Source organism: Mytilus californianus, unplaced genomic scaffold (assembly GCF_021869535.1).
Source record: "Mytilus californianus isolate M0D057914Y unplaced genomic scaffold, xbMytCali1.0.p SCAF_9, whole genome shotgun sequence".
In the NCBI taxonomy this organism is placed as follows: Eukaryota; Metazoa; Mollusca; class Bivalvia; order Mytilida; family Mytilidae; genus Mytilus; species Mytilus californianus.
The window spans coordinates 4,190,783-4,203,822 of NW_026262745.1; the positions used below are offsets into that span (position 1 = coordinate 4,190,783).

General features: G+C 34.9%; 1 protein-coding gene across 1 annotated transcript in view; it reads left to right on the top strand.

The window, feature by feature from the left end:
- Positions 1–6,811: 6,811 nt before the first annotated feature.
- The window catches only part of LOC127714727 (uncharacterized), a 138,772-nt gene continuing 132,543 nt past the window's right edge, over positions 6,812–13,040 (top strand). The window contains exon 1 of the mRNA XM_052220781.1: positions 6,812–6,913. Coding sequence (XP_052076741.1) covers positions 6,828–6,913 — 86 coding nt within the window. The 5' untranslated portion in view covers positions 6,812–6,827. The remainder of the gene's footprint in view (positions 6,914–13,040) is intronic.

Below are 13,040 nucleotides of genomic sequence, written 5' to 3' on the forward strand. Positions count from 1 at the left end.
TTTGTATCATTTATTAAGACTTGTAAACATTATGTTCATACTGTTTGTATAGTGAAGGAATTTACAATGAGTAAAAATAGGGGAAAACATTTCCTACAGAGAAAGTTGATGTACAGAAATTTCCTTAGAGGAAATTTGGAGAACAATGTTTTCCTTAGAGGAAATTTGTGGTATTGAATTTTCCTTTAAGGAAAAGTGTTTGTTAAAAATTTCCTCAAAGGAAAATGCAGTTGACAAAATTTCCTCACAGGAAAAAGTATTTCCTCAAAGGAAAATTTGAAGCTGCAAATTTCCTCAGAGGAAAAAGTATTTCCTCAGAGGAAAATTTGAAGCCGCAAATTCATCACAGGAAATAGAATTTCCTCAAAGGAAAATTTGAAGCCACAAATTTCCTCAGAGGAAATAGAATTTCCTCAAAGGAAATATTAATGCAGCAAATTCCCTAAGGGAAATCTTTTTCCCTTGAGGAAAATACAATTTCCCTTAAGGAAAAATCTTTTTCCTTTAGGGAAATCAAAAATTGAGGAAAACTACTTTTCCTCTGAGGAAATTGTTGAAAAAAGGGGCATAACTTTTTCAACAGTGGTGCTAGAGCCAAAATTTTTTAGGACAAATATCAGGGAACCAATACCAACCAAGTTATCAACATTATTTTGACTTAACTCCAAAAATTAAGGTGACAACTTTTGCACTCAGCGGAAGTGCAAACTTTTCCCGGAAACTGTTAAAGGTTTTTGTACACCATATCCGGATTTCGACAATTAATGTCTCTTCAGTGATGTTAGAAATCGAAACGGTATTTGGAAAGTCATACAATTTACCTCAATTTAGGATAGACTCTTGAATTTTGAGGAGTCAAAATAGGATGAACGGATCATATAAACCCGAAGGAAAATATAATACAAGCCCAAACGAAAAAATATAAACAAGTTTAAATTGAAAACAACGTTCAAACCTGTGATTGCGTTGGATAAAAACCGCAATTTCTATACGTGTGCATGCAAAACAAATTTCTTGTTGGAGGGGTCTAAATACAGCACAAACAACATTTTCCAAAAGACCAAAAAAGTGAAAAAGTATATTTTAACAAAACGCATTTGACTAACAGGTTGAACAACAAATGTTCTTAAACCCTGCTGACTGCCATTTGCGATTGCCAAATAAACAGATCACCGATGTAATAAACGGATCTTAATTAAAAATTTAATACTAAACAGAAAACAATAAACTTGCGGGAAAGATGATATACCGCAAACAAAAGATGCAAAGATTTTTGTACACCATATCCGGATTTCGACAATTAATGTCTCTTCATCAGTGATGTTAGGAATCGAAACGGTATTTGGAAAGCCATACAATTTACCTCAATTTAGGATAGACTCTTGAATTTTAAAGAGTCGAAATAGGATGAACGGATCATATAAACCCGAAAGAAAATATAATACATGCCACTAACGAAAAAATATAAACAAGTCTAAATTGAAAACAACGTTCAAACCTATGATTGCGTTGGATAAAAACCGCAATTTTTATACGTGTGCATGCAAAACAAATTTCTTGTTAGAGGGGTCTAAATACAGCACAAACAACATTTTTCAAAAGACCAACAAAGTGAAAAAGTATATTTTAACAAAACGCATTTGACTAACAGGTCGAACAACAAATGTTCTTAAACCCTGCTGACTGCCATTGGCGATTGCCAAATAAACGGATCACCTATGTAATAAATGGATCTTAATTAAAAATTTAATACTAAACAGAAAACAATAAACTTGCGGGAAAGATGATATACCGCAAACAAAAGGTGCAAAGGTTTTTGTACACCATATCCGGATTTCGACAATTAATGTCTCCTCAGTGATATTAGGGATCGAAACGGTATTTGGAAGGCCATATAATTTACCTCAATTTAGGATAGACTCTTGAATTTTAAAGAGTCGAAATAGGATTAACGGATCATATAAACCCAAAGAAAAATATAATACAAGCCCAAACGAAAAAATATAAACTAGTCTAAATTGAAAACAACGTTCAAACCTGTGATTGCGTTGGATAAAAACCGTAAGATTTATACGTGTGCATGTAAAACAAATTTCTTGGTAGAGGGGTCTAAATACAGCACAAACAACATTTTCCAAAAGACCAAAAAAGTGAAAAGTATATTTTAACAAATTGCATTAGACTAACAGGTCGAACAACTGATGTTCTTAAACCCTGCTGACTGCCATTGACGATTGCCAGCTAAATTGATGACGAAATGTTACATGGATCATAATTATTAATTTAATACCAATAAAGAAAACAATAAACTTGCGGAGAAGATGGTATACCGCAAAAATGAGGTCCAAAATTGGTACACCATATCCTGATTTCGACAATTATTGTCTCTTCAGTGATGTTAGGGATCAAAACGGTATTTGTAAGGCCATATAATCTACCTCAATTTAGAATAGACTCTTGAATTTTAAAGACTCGAAATAGGATGAACGGAACATATAAACTCGAAGGAAAATATAACACAAGCCCAAACGAAAAAATATAAACAAGTCTAAATTGAAAACAACGTTCAAACCTATGATTGCATTGTATAAACACCGCAATTTTTATACGTGTGCACGTAAAAACAAATTTCTTGGTAGAGGGGTCTAAATACAGCACAAACAACATTTCCCAAAAGACCAAAAAAGTGAAAAGTATATTTTAACAAATCGCATTTGACTAACAGGTCGAACAACTGATGTTCTAAAACCCTGCTGACTGCCATTGACGACTGCCAAATAAATTGATCACCAGATGAAACATGGATCTTAATAATTAATTGAATACCAAACAGAAAACAATAAACTTGCGGAGAAGATGGTATACCGCAAACACGAGGTGCAAATCGGTATTTGGAAGGCCATATAATTTACCTCAATTTAGGATAGACTCTTGAATTTTAAAGAGTTGAAATAGGATGAACGGATCATATTAACCCAAAGGAAAATATAGTACAAGCCCAAACGAAAAATATAAACAAGTCTAACTTGAAAACAACGTTCAAACCTATGATTGCGTTGGATCAAAACCGCAATTTTTATACGTGTGTATGTAAAACAAATTTCTTGGTAGAGGGGTATAAATACAGCACAAACAACATTTTCCAAAAGATCAAAAAAGTGAAAAAGTATATTTTAACAAAACACATTTGACTAACAGGTCGAACAACGGATGTTCTTAAACCCTGCTGACTGCCATTGGCGATTGCCAAATTAATTGATCACCAGATGAAACAAAATGGATCTTAATATTAATTTAATACCAAACAGAAGACAATAAACTTGCGGAAAAGGTGGTATACCACAAACATGACATGAGGTGAAAAAAGATGTATACCATATATATATATATATATATATTAGATTTAATATAACTCTTAATTCGTTTAACGGTACATACTTACTACTCCCTTAATGACATTTCTATACATTTTTATCAAACAGACGTTCGGTGAATAATAGTGTTCTTTCGAAAATACACATGCAGTTTATCTTATGTAACTCATATGTATCTCATATAAGTTCTTCTTTTGTAATGAACAATATGCTTTATATACTTAACGGAACTGTGATGAGATGATTAATATAAATAAGAAGATGTGGTATGAGTGCTAATGAGACAACTCTCCATCCAAGTCACAATGTATGAAAAGTTAACAGTTATAGGTCAAAGCCTTCAACACGGAGTCTTGGCTGACACCAAACAACAAGCTTTTAAAGGCCCAAAAATGACTAGTGTAAAACAATTCAAACAGGAAAACCAACGGTCTAATCTATATAAAAAACGAGAAACGAGAAACACTTATGAACCACACCAACAAACGACAACCACTGAACAACAGGTTCCTGACTTAGGACAGGTGCATAAAAATGCAGCGGATTTAAACGTTTTAACAGGCGCCAACCTTCTCCCTAATCTGAAACAGTAGTGTAACATTACAACATAAAAAGACACACTATAAAAATATCAATTGAAATGACTTAACTCGATCAAAAAGACATTTAAACAAAAACAAGTAAACATACACTGAACGAATAAGTTTCATATATGACACAATATAAATATAATATTAAAACGTAGGTGCCTATATAACATAAACGTCACAGCTCGTAATCAAAAAGATGTAGTATGAGTGTCAATAAGACAACTCTTACCTGCGACAAAATGGCCATAAATAAAACAAATGTACACAGGTAAATTTGAATATAATAATTTTGTCGTTAGGAGTACTACAAAGTTAATAAATTTGTTGTTCAGAGTACGAGTACAGAAGTTAAAATGTATCGTCATACTTAATACTTATCAAAGGTGAGTCAAGATATAACACAAAATAAGCAAACATTAAATTTCAGAAATGCATTACAAATTGTGTCAACAGGTCAAATTAACACGAAAGTACGATTTGAGAGTACTCGCAGTTACTGAAAGCTAGTTAAAAGCAAAAAAAAAACAATTAACAATAAAAAAAAATCATGCATCAGAGACTAAAATCAATTAAAACACTCCAGGGATTTAGTGGATTAACGCCATGGACAGTCAAAGAAGACATGACTTGTGCAATGCCAAAATAAAAGTATCGACATGCAGTAGGATCGTTAGGATTTAACCTTATAATAAATATGTATCATGTTATATATAGATAAAGCAATCTCTAAATAGAATATTAACGTGGATCCGTTAATTTTCACCTGAACAACATATATTTATGTATGTTTCGGCAGTGCACGTTGATTGACAGGTTGTAAGTATTTCTAAAGAAACTACTTGCTTCCCTCGAATAACATATTGAAACGTGTAGGTCTGTGACAACTGCTATTATAAACCTCCTGATTGTACCTGTGCTAGTTCCCCATTCATGTATAATACGGTTTGCCACGTTATAACTGGTGATCTACATATTGTCAATAATAACTCTCTGCAAAAAGTGTTATTCAAAGGCCCGAAATTTCGTGAACCTTTATCCATCAATTGGAAATACAACTTCAAAATAAAGTCAAGTCTTAGATTTTACACAACGTAGGCTTGCCATAAAACCAGGTTCAACCCACCTTTTTTTCTTAAAATGTCCTGTACCAAGTCAGGAATATGGCAGTTGTTATCGAATAGTCCGTTTCTATGTAATTATGTTTGCGTTTGTTTTTGTTGCAGTTCAGTGTTTCTCTTGTTCCGTTGTTTTCCTCTCATAGTTGATGTGTTTCCCTCCGTTTTGTTTTGTAACCCGGAATCGATTTATGACTATTGAACAGCGGTAGTATACTGTTCCATTTATCTATTTATATTGATCATATATTATAAGTTAGGGATTTTGTTTCCTTAATTTGTGTGAAACCTTTGCTAAATTCTTTCAAAGATATTTAGATTTGGTTTCAAAGTTTGGTTGTTTAACCTTATTAAAAAAGGGAAGACATCTTACTTGTTTCGGTTGATGTCGTTTTTAGAGCTCGTAAAAATTCAGAAGACGTACATTGAGGTTTCAGAGTCGGATGATATTTTCCAGATGAAATATTCATTTCAACCATTTGCACAGCTGGCTAATAAATATCTCGTTTCTCTAATTGTCTTAAACAGTGAATTAAAATTTGGCTCCTACCTCTAAAAGATATACGCGACACATTATCTTATCTTTTGGAGTTTTATTATGCCAACCTTGTTCCCATATAAGGACACTATTACTTTTACGGATTTTGTAAAAACTTGCGATTACTTTTTTGTCCATGTTTTTAGTTTATTATGTTTGCGACTCGTATATGCTGATTATAAACCCCTCAAAGATACCAGGCTTTATATTGTTTCAGCAAAGACTTGTCAGTGGCGCTCAAATCATAAAAGTTAAAAAGGCCAAATAAAGTACGAAGAGCATTAAAGACCCAAACTTCCGAAAGGTTTTGCCTGTTAAAGCTAAGAAAATTTATTTGTGGGGTAGAAAATCCTTAGTATTCCGACAAATTGAAAGGTTTGTCATGTTTATAAACAGTTAATTTATAATTATGACCCTAAACAATGCTAATTCATATCAACACAAAATGCTGACTATGAGACCTCCACCAGCACTGCAGTGGCATCGAGCCAGTGGTTATGGTTTGTAAAAGAAACTCCTCATGGATACCATGCTTGAGTTTTTGTATGCCAATCTTTATTTTCTTTTTTTTTTTTATCATTCAATGATTTCGTATAATGAAAATCTTTTCTTTCCAATAGTTCAAATACCGTTCATAAAAGTAGAAAGACTTCGATAACTTAACACCTTTTAAAAAAAAAGTATCCTTATTTTCAAAAACACGTGCAAAATTGTTATGTAGCAAGTATTTGTTCATTCTTTATTGCAAACCCATTGGGTAATTGCAGGTTTGAATTATATACAACTCTTAGTAAACAATTTACGATAAATCCTCATCAGATTTTGTTACGTGCAACGAGAAACAACAAACTTCATTTGAGAGTACTTGCAGCTACTGCAAGCTAGTTCAAGAGCCAATAAAAGTGTGCTGCTAGTAACGTGAAGTCAAACGGATGGAATATGTTTCATATGTTTCGTTTCATATGAATAAATACTAATTTTAAGCAGCAGAATTGGAATGAAATCCACATATGAAGTAAACATAGAACTGGCAGTTGTACACATATATATATACACGTTCAATATCGCAGAAATTATGAATTTTAATTATTATAAGGAAATAATAACGATTTATAAATTGATAGGCTATGATTGAATGAATTTTGACTTCCTGTAAAATAAGTGTACATGGCAAATATATTGGCATTATTTCCTTATTATCTGCTTGGGGATGGCTTTACAGTGTATGTTTTTTCTCTTGGTATTATTTCTACACGTACATAAAAATTATTCAATGACTTGTAGCAGACTAAAAAGGTATGTTTTAATTGTTTGTTGTAAACACACCATGCCATGTAAGTGTGGATGAACAAGAAGAGGACAAGAAGGAAATGTGTCAACTGTTAGTGATTTTGACATTTAAAAAAAAACATGAAATTGGATGCTACTTTGAATTACTAATTCCTTTATTAAAAGAATTTTAGAAATAATACCAATTTATTTTCTTGATTTAAGTATTTCTAGGTGTTACATGCAGTTGAGAAATGAATTGTAATGAATTTATTTTAGATTTTATTGATAATATTTTTGTTAAATCCCGAAAAAAGAAATATGGACAAATTACTGATGGAGAATTACTTATCTTTAAACGCTTCTTTGATCTGTGAAAGAACAAAATGACAATATCAAATAGAAATGTTAGATAAATGTTTATAATTGATAATTGAGAGTCAACAGTCTAGTGTTGAGACATCCAAATTTGGGATCAAAATTGAAAAACAAAAAAATGAAATCCAATTATTGATCTACTCGGCACACCGCTAGACTCAAGCTAGCAGCCACTCGCTAGCAGCTACTCCGCTAGCAGCCAGTTGTCAGATGTCTATAAACCCAAAACTTACTAAAACGTTTTTATTTTATATAACCACTACAATATCTGTTTTATCTTGAATTTAGAAGTCGAAAACACTATTCAAAAATTTTGAAATTTCATTTCCTGTTCAATATTTTAAAAACAATAGTATGTGCTTTTAACATCATGCATATGCTGCATGCTTTAAGACTTCAACTGTCAACACTAAAAAAAATAAAATTATTTAAATGTTGGCAAATTTTTCTTGTTACATGGAATCGATTTTTCCATCAGAATATTAGTGCGATATTGTGTGAAATAGCTTTCTATATTCTCGGCATCCTGTAAAATAGTTCCTTAAAAGTAACAATATTTCTACGCTACAAGAATACAAATTTGCGTTCGTACTTAAATAATTTCATGTCAGAAAAATCAGTTTTCGCTAATTATTCTCTTTCTGTAACAGTGGGTTTCGATTAGTTTTTTATGACACGCAGGGTTTATTTTCAGTAATCAAAGTATGGTGTGCAAGGACATTACTAATTAGCTATTTTACCAATTTGAAATAAACACCGTGCTATACCCCACCTGGATTTTTTAGTCAAGCATGCCTATGGGTCCCAACTTTCATTTGCACCTAGTATGGAAAAAGTATTGCCGTAGGAAAATTTTTATTAACTTTGAAAGTTAGGGTGGGGTAGGGTGTCGGACCCCAACTTTGGACCAATTTAAAAAAAAATCCGTGTTTTACCCCACCTGGATTTTTTAGTCAAGCATGCCTAAGGGTCCCAATTTTCATTTGCACCTAGTGTGGAAAAAATTATTGCCGTAGAAATTTTCTTATTAACTTTGAAAGATAGGGTGGGGTAGGGTGTCGGACCCCAATTTCGGACCAAATTTAAAAAAAATCCGTGCAATACCCCACTTGGATTTTTTAGTCAAGCATGCCTATTGGTCCCAACTTTCATTTGCATCTAGTGTGGAACAAACTATTGCAGTAGACATTTTTTTTATTAACTTTGAAAGATAGGGTGGGGTAGGGTGTCGGACCCCAACTTCGGACCAATTTTTTTAAAAAATCCGTGCTATACCCCACCTGGATTTTTTAGTCAAGCATGCCTAAGGGTCCCAACTTTCTTTTGCACCTAGTGTAGAAAAAGTATTGCCGTCGGAGAATTTTTATTAACTTTGAAAATTAGGGTGGGGTAGGGTGTCGGACCCCAACTTTGGACCAATTTAAAAAAAAAATCCGTGCTATACCCCACCTGGATTTTTTAGTCAAGCATGCCTAAGGGTCCCAACTTTCATTTGCACATAGTATGGAAAAAAGTATTGCCGTAGGAAAATTTTTATTAACTTTGAAAGTTAGGGTGGGGTAGGGTGTCAGACCCCAACTTTGGACCAATTTTTTAAATAAATTCTTGCTATACCCCACCTGGATTTTTTAGTCAAGCATGCCTATGGGTCCCAACTTTCATTCGCACTTAGTGTGGAAAAAATTATTGCCGTAGAAATTTGTTTATTAACTTTGAAAGATAGGGTGGGGTGGGGTGTCGGACCCCAACTTCGGACCAATTTTTAAAAAAATCCGTGCTATACCCCACCTGGTTTTTTTTAGTCAAGCATGCCTATGGGTCCCAACTTTCATTTGCACCTAGTATGGAAAAAAGTATTGCCGTAGGAAAATTTTTATTAACTTTGAAAGTTAGGGTGGGGTAGGGTGTCGGACCCCAACTTCGGACCAATTTTTAAAAAATCCGTGCTATACCCACCTGGATTTTTAAGTCAAGCATGCCTATGGATCCCAACTATCATTTGCACCTAGTAAGGAAAAAATTATTGCCGTAAAATTTTTTTTATTAACTTTGAAAGTTAGGGTGGGGTAGGGTGTCGGACCCCAACTTCGGACCAATTTTTTAAAAAATCCGTGCTATACCCCACCTGTTTTTTTTTAGTCAAGCATGCCTATGGGTCCCAACTGTCATTTGCACCTAGTATGGAAAAAAGTATTGCCGTAGGAAAATTTTTATTAACTTTGAAAGTTAGGGTGGGGTAGGGTGTCGGACCCCAACTTCGGACCAATTTTTAAAAAATCCGTGCTATACCCACCTGGATTTTTTAGTCAAGCATGCCTATGGATCCCAACTATCATTTGCACCTAGTAAGGAAAAAATTATTGCCGTAGAATTTTTTTATTAACTTTGAAAGTTAGGGTGGGGTAGGGTGTTGGACCCCAACTTCGGACCAATTTTAAAAAAAAATCCGTGCTATACCCCACCTGGATTTTTTAGTCAAGCATGCCTAAGGGTCCCAACTTTCTTTTGCACCTAGTGTGGAAAAAAGTATTGCCGTAAGAGAATTTATATTAACTTTGAAAGTTAGGGTGGGGTAGGGTGTCGGACCCCAACTTTGGACCAATTTTTAAAAACAATCCGTGCTATACCCCACCTGGATGTTTTAGTCAAGCATGCCTTTGGGTCCCAACTTTCATTTGCACTTAGTGTGGAAAAAATTATTGCCGTAGAACTTTTTTTATTAACTTTGAAAATTAGGGTGGGGTAGGGTGTCGGACCCAAACTTTTGACCTATTTAAAAAAAAAAAATCCGTGCTATACCCCACCTGGATATTTTAGTCAAGCATGCCTATGGGTCCTCACTTTCATTTACACTAAGTGTGGAAAAAATTATTGCCGTAGACATTTTTTTATTAACTTTGAAAGTTAGGGTGGGGTAGGGTGTCGGACCCCAACTTCGGACCAATTTTAAAAAAAATCCGTGCTATACCCCACCTGGATTTTTTAGTCAAGCATGCCTATGGGTCCCAACTTTCATTTGCACCTAGTGTGGAAAAAATTATTGCCGTAGAAATTTTTTTAATAACTTTGAAAGTTAGGGTGGGGTAGGGTGTCGGACCCCAACTTTTGACCAATTTAAAAAAAAATCCGTGCTATACCCCACCTGGATTTTTTAGTAAACCATGCTTAAGGGTCCCAACTTTCATTTCCACCTAGTATGGAAAAAAGTATTGCCGTAGGAAAATTTTTATTGACTTTGAAAGTTAGGGTGGGGTAGGGTGCCGGGTCCCAACTTTTGACCAATTTAAAAAAAAAAATCCGTGCTATACCCCACCTGGATTTTTTAGTCAAGCATGCCTATGGGTCCCAACTTTCATTTGCATCTAGTGTGGAACAAATTATTGCAGTAGACATTTTTTTTATTAACTTTGAAAGATAGGGTGGGGTAGGGTGTCGGACCCCAACTTCGGACCAATTTTTTTTAAAAAACCGTGCTATACCCCACCAGGATTTTTAAGTAAACCATGCTTACGGGTCCCAACTTTCATTTGCACCTAGTATGGAAAAAAGTATTGCCGTAGGAAAATTTTTATTAATTTTGAAAGTTAGGGCAGGGTAGGGTGTCGGACCCCAACTCCGGACCAATTTTTTAAAAACTCCGTTCTATACCCCACCTGAATTTTTTAGTCAAGCATGCCTATGGGTCCCAACTTTCATTTGCACCTAGTATGGAAAAAAGTATTGCCGTAGGAGAATTTTTATTAACTTTGAAAGTTAGGGTGGGGTAGGGTGTCTGACCCCAACTTCGGACCAATTTTTAAAAAAATCCGTGCTATACCCCACCTGAATTTTTTAGTCAAGCATGCCTATTGGTCCCAACTTTCATTTGCACTTAGTGTGGAAAAAATTATTGCCGTAAACATCTTTTTATTAACTTTGAAAGTTAGGGTGGGGTAGGGTGTTGGACCCCAACTTCGGACCAATTTTTAAAAAAAAATCCGTGCTATACCCCACCTGGAATTTTTAGTAAAGCTTGCCTAAGGGTCCCAACTTTCTTTTGCACCTAGTGTGGAAAAAAGTATTGTCGTAAGAGAATTTATATTAACTTTGAAAGTTAGGGTGGGGTAGGGTGTCGGACCCCAACTTTGGACCAATTTTTAAAAACAATCCGTGCTATACCCCACCTGGATGTTTTAGTCAAGCATGTCTATGGGTCCCAACTTTCATTTGCACTTAGTGTGGAAAAAATTATTGAGGTAGAACTTTTTTTATTAACTTTGAAAATTAGGGTGGGGTAGGGTGTCGGACCCCAAATTTTGACCTATTTTTAAAAAAAAAATCCGTGCTAAACCCCACCTGGATATTTTAGTCAAGCATGCCTACGGGTCCTCACTTTCATTTACACTAAGTGTGGAAAAAATTATTGCCGTAGTGATGTTTATATTAACTTTGAAAGTTAGGGTGGGGTAGGGTGTCGGACCCCAACTTCGGACCAATTTTTAAAAAAATCCGTGCTATACCCCACCTGGATTTTTTAATCAAGCATGCCTATTGGTCCTAACTTTCATTTGCACCTAGTGTGGAAAAAAATTATTGCCGTAGACATTTTTTTATTAACTTTGAAAGTTAGGGTGGGGTAGGATGTCGGACCCCAACTTCGGACCAATTTTTAAAAAAAATCCGTGCTACACCCCACCTGGATTTTTTAGTCAAGCATGCCTATAGCTAAGGGTCCCAACTTTCTTTTGCACCTAGTGAGGAAAAAGTATTGCCGTCGGAGAATTTTTATTAACTTTGAAAATTAGGGTGGGGTAGGGTGTCGGACCCCAACTTTTGACCTATTTTAAAAAAAAAATCCGTGCTATACCCCACCTGGATTTTTTAATCAAGCATGCCTATGGGTCCTAACTTTCATTTGCACCTAGTGTGGAAAAAATAATTGCCGTAGACATTTTTTTATTAACTTTGAAAGTTAGGGTGGGGTAGGGTGTCGGACTCCAACTTTTGACCAAATTAAAAAACAAATCTGTGCTATACCCCACCTGGATTTTTTAGTCAAGCATGCTTAAGGGTCCTAACTTTCATTTGCACCTAGTATGGAAAAAAGTATTGCCGTAGGAAAATTTTTATTAATTTTGAAAGTTAGGGTGGGGTAGGGTGTCGGACCCCAACTCCGGACCAATCTTTTAAAAAATCCGTGCTACACCCCACTTGGATTTTTTAGTCAAGCATGCCTATGGGTCCCAACTTTCATTTGTACCTAGTATGGAAAAAATTATTGCTGTAGGAAAATTTTTATTAACTTTGAAAGTTAGGGTGAGGTAGGGTGTCGGACCCCAACTTCGGAGAAATTTTTTAAAAAAATCCGTGCTATACCCCACCTGGATTTTTTAGTCAAGCATGCCTATGGGTCCCAACTTTCATTTGCACCTAGTAAGGAAAAAAGTATTCCCTTAGGAAAATTTTTATTAACTTTGAAAGTTAGGGTGGGGTAGGGTGTCGGACCCCAACTTCGGACCAATTTTTAAAAAATCCGTGCTATACCCACCTGGATTTTTAAGTCAAGCATGCCTATGGGTCCCAACTATCATTTGCACCTAGTAAGGAAAAAATTATTGCCGTAGAAATTTTTTATTAACTTTGAAAGTTAGCGTGGGGTAGGGTGTTGGACCCCAAATTCGGACCAATTTTAAAAAAAAATCCGTGCTATACCCTACCTGGATTTTGTAGTCAAGCATGCCTAAGGGTCCCAACTTTCTTTTGCACCTAATGTGGAAAAAAGTATTTCCGTAGGAGA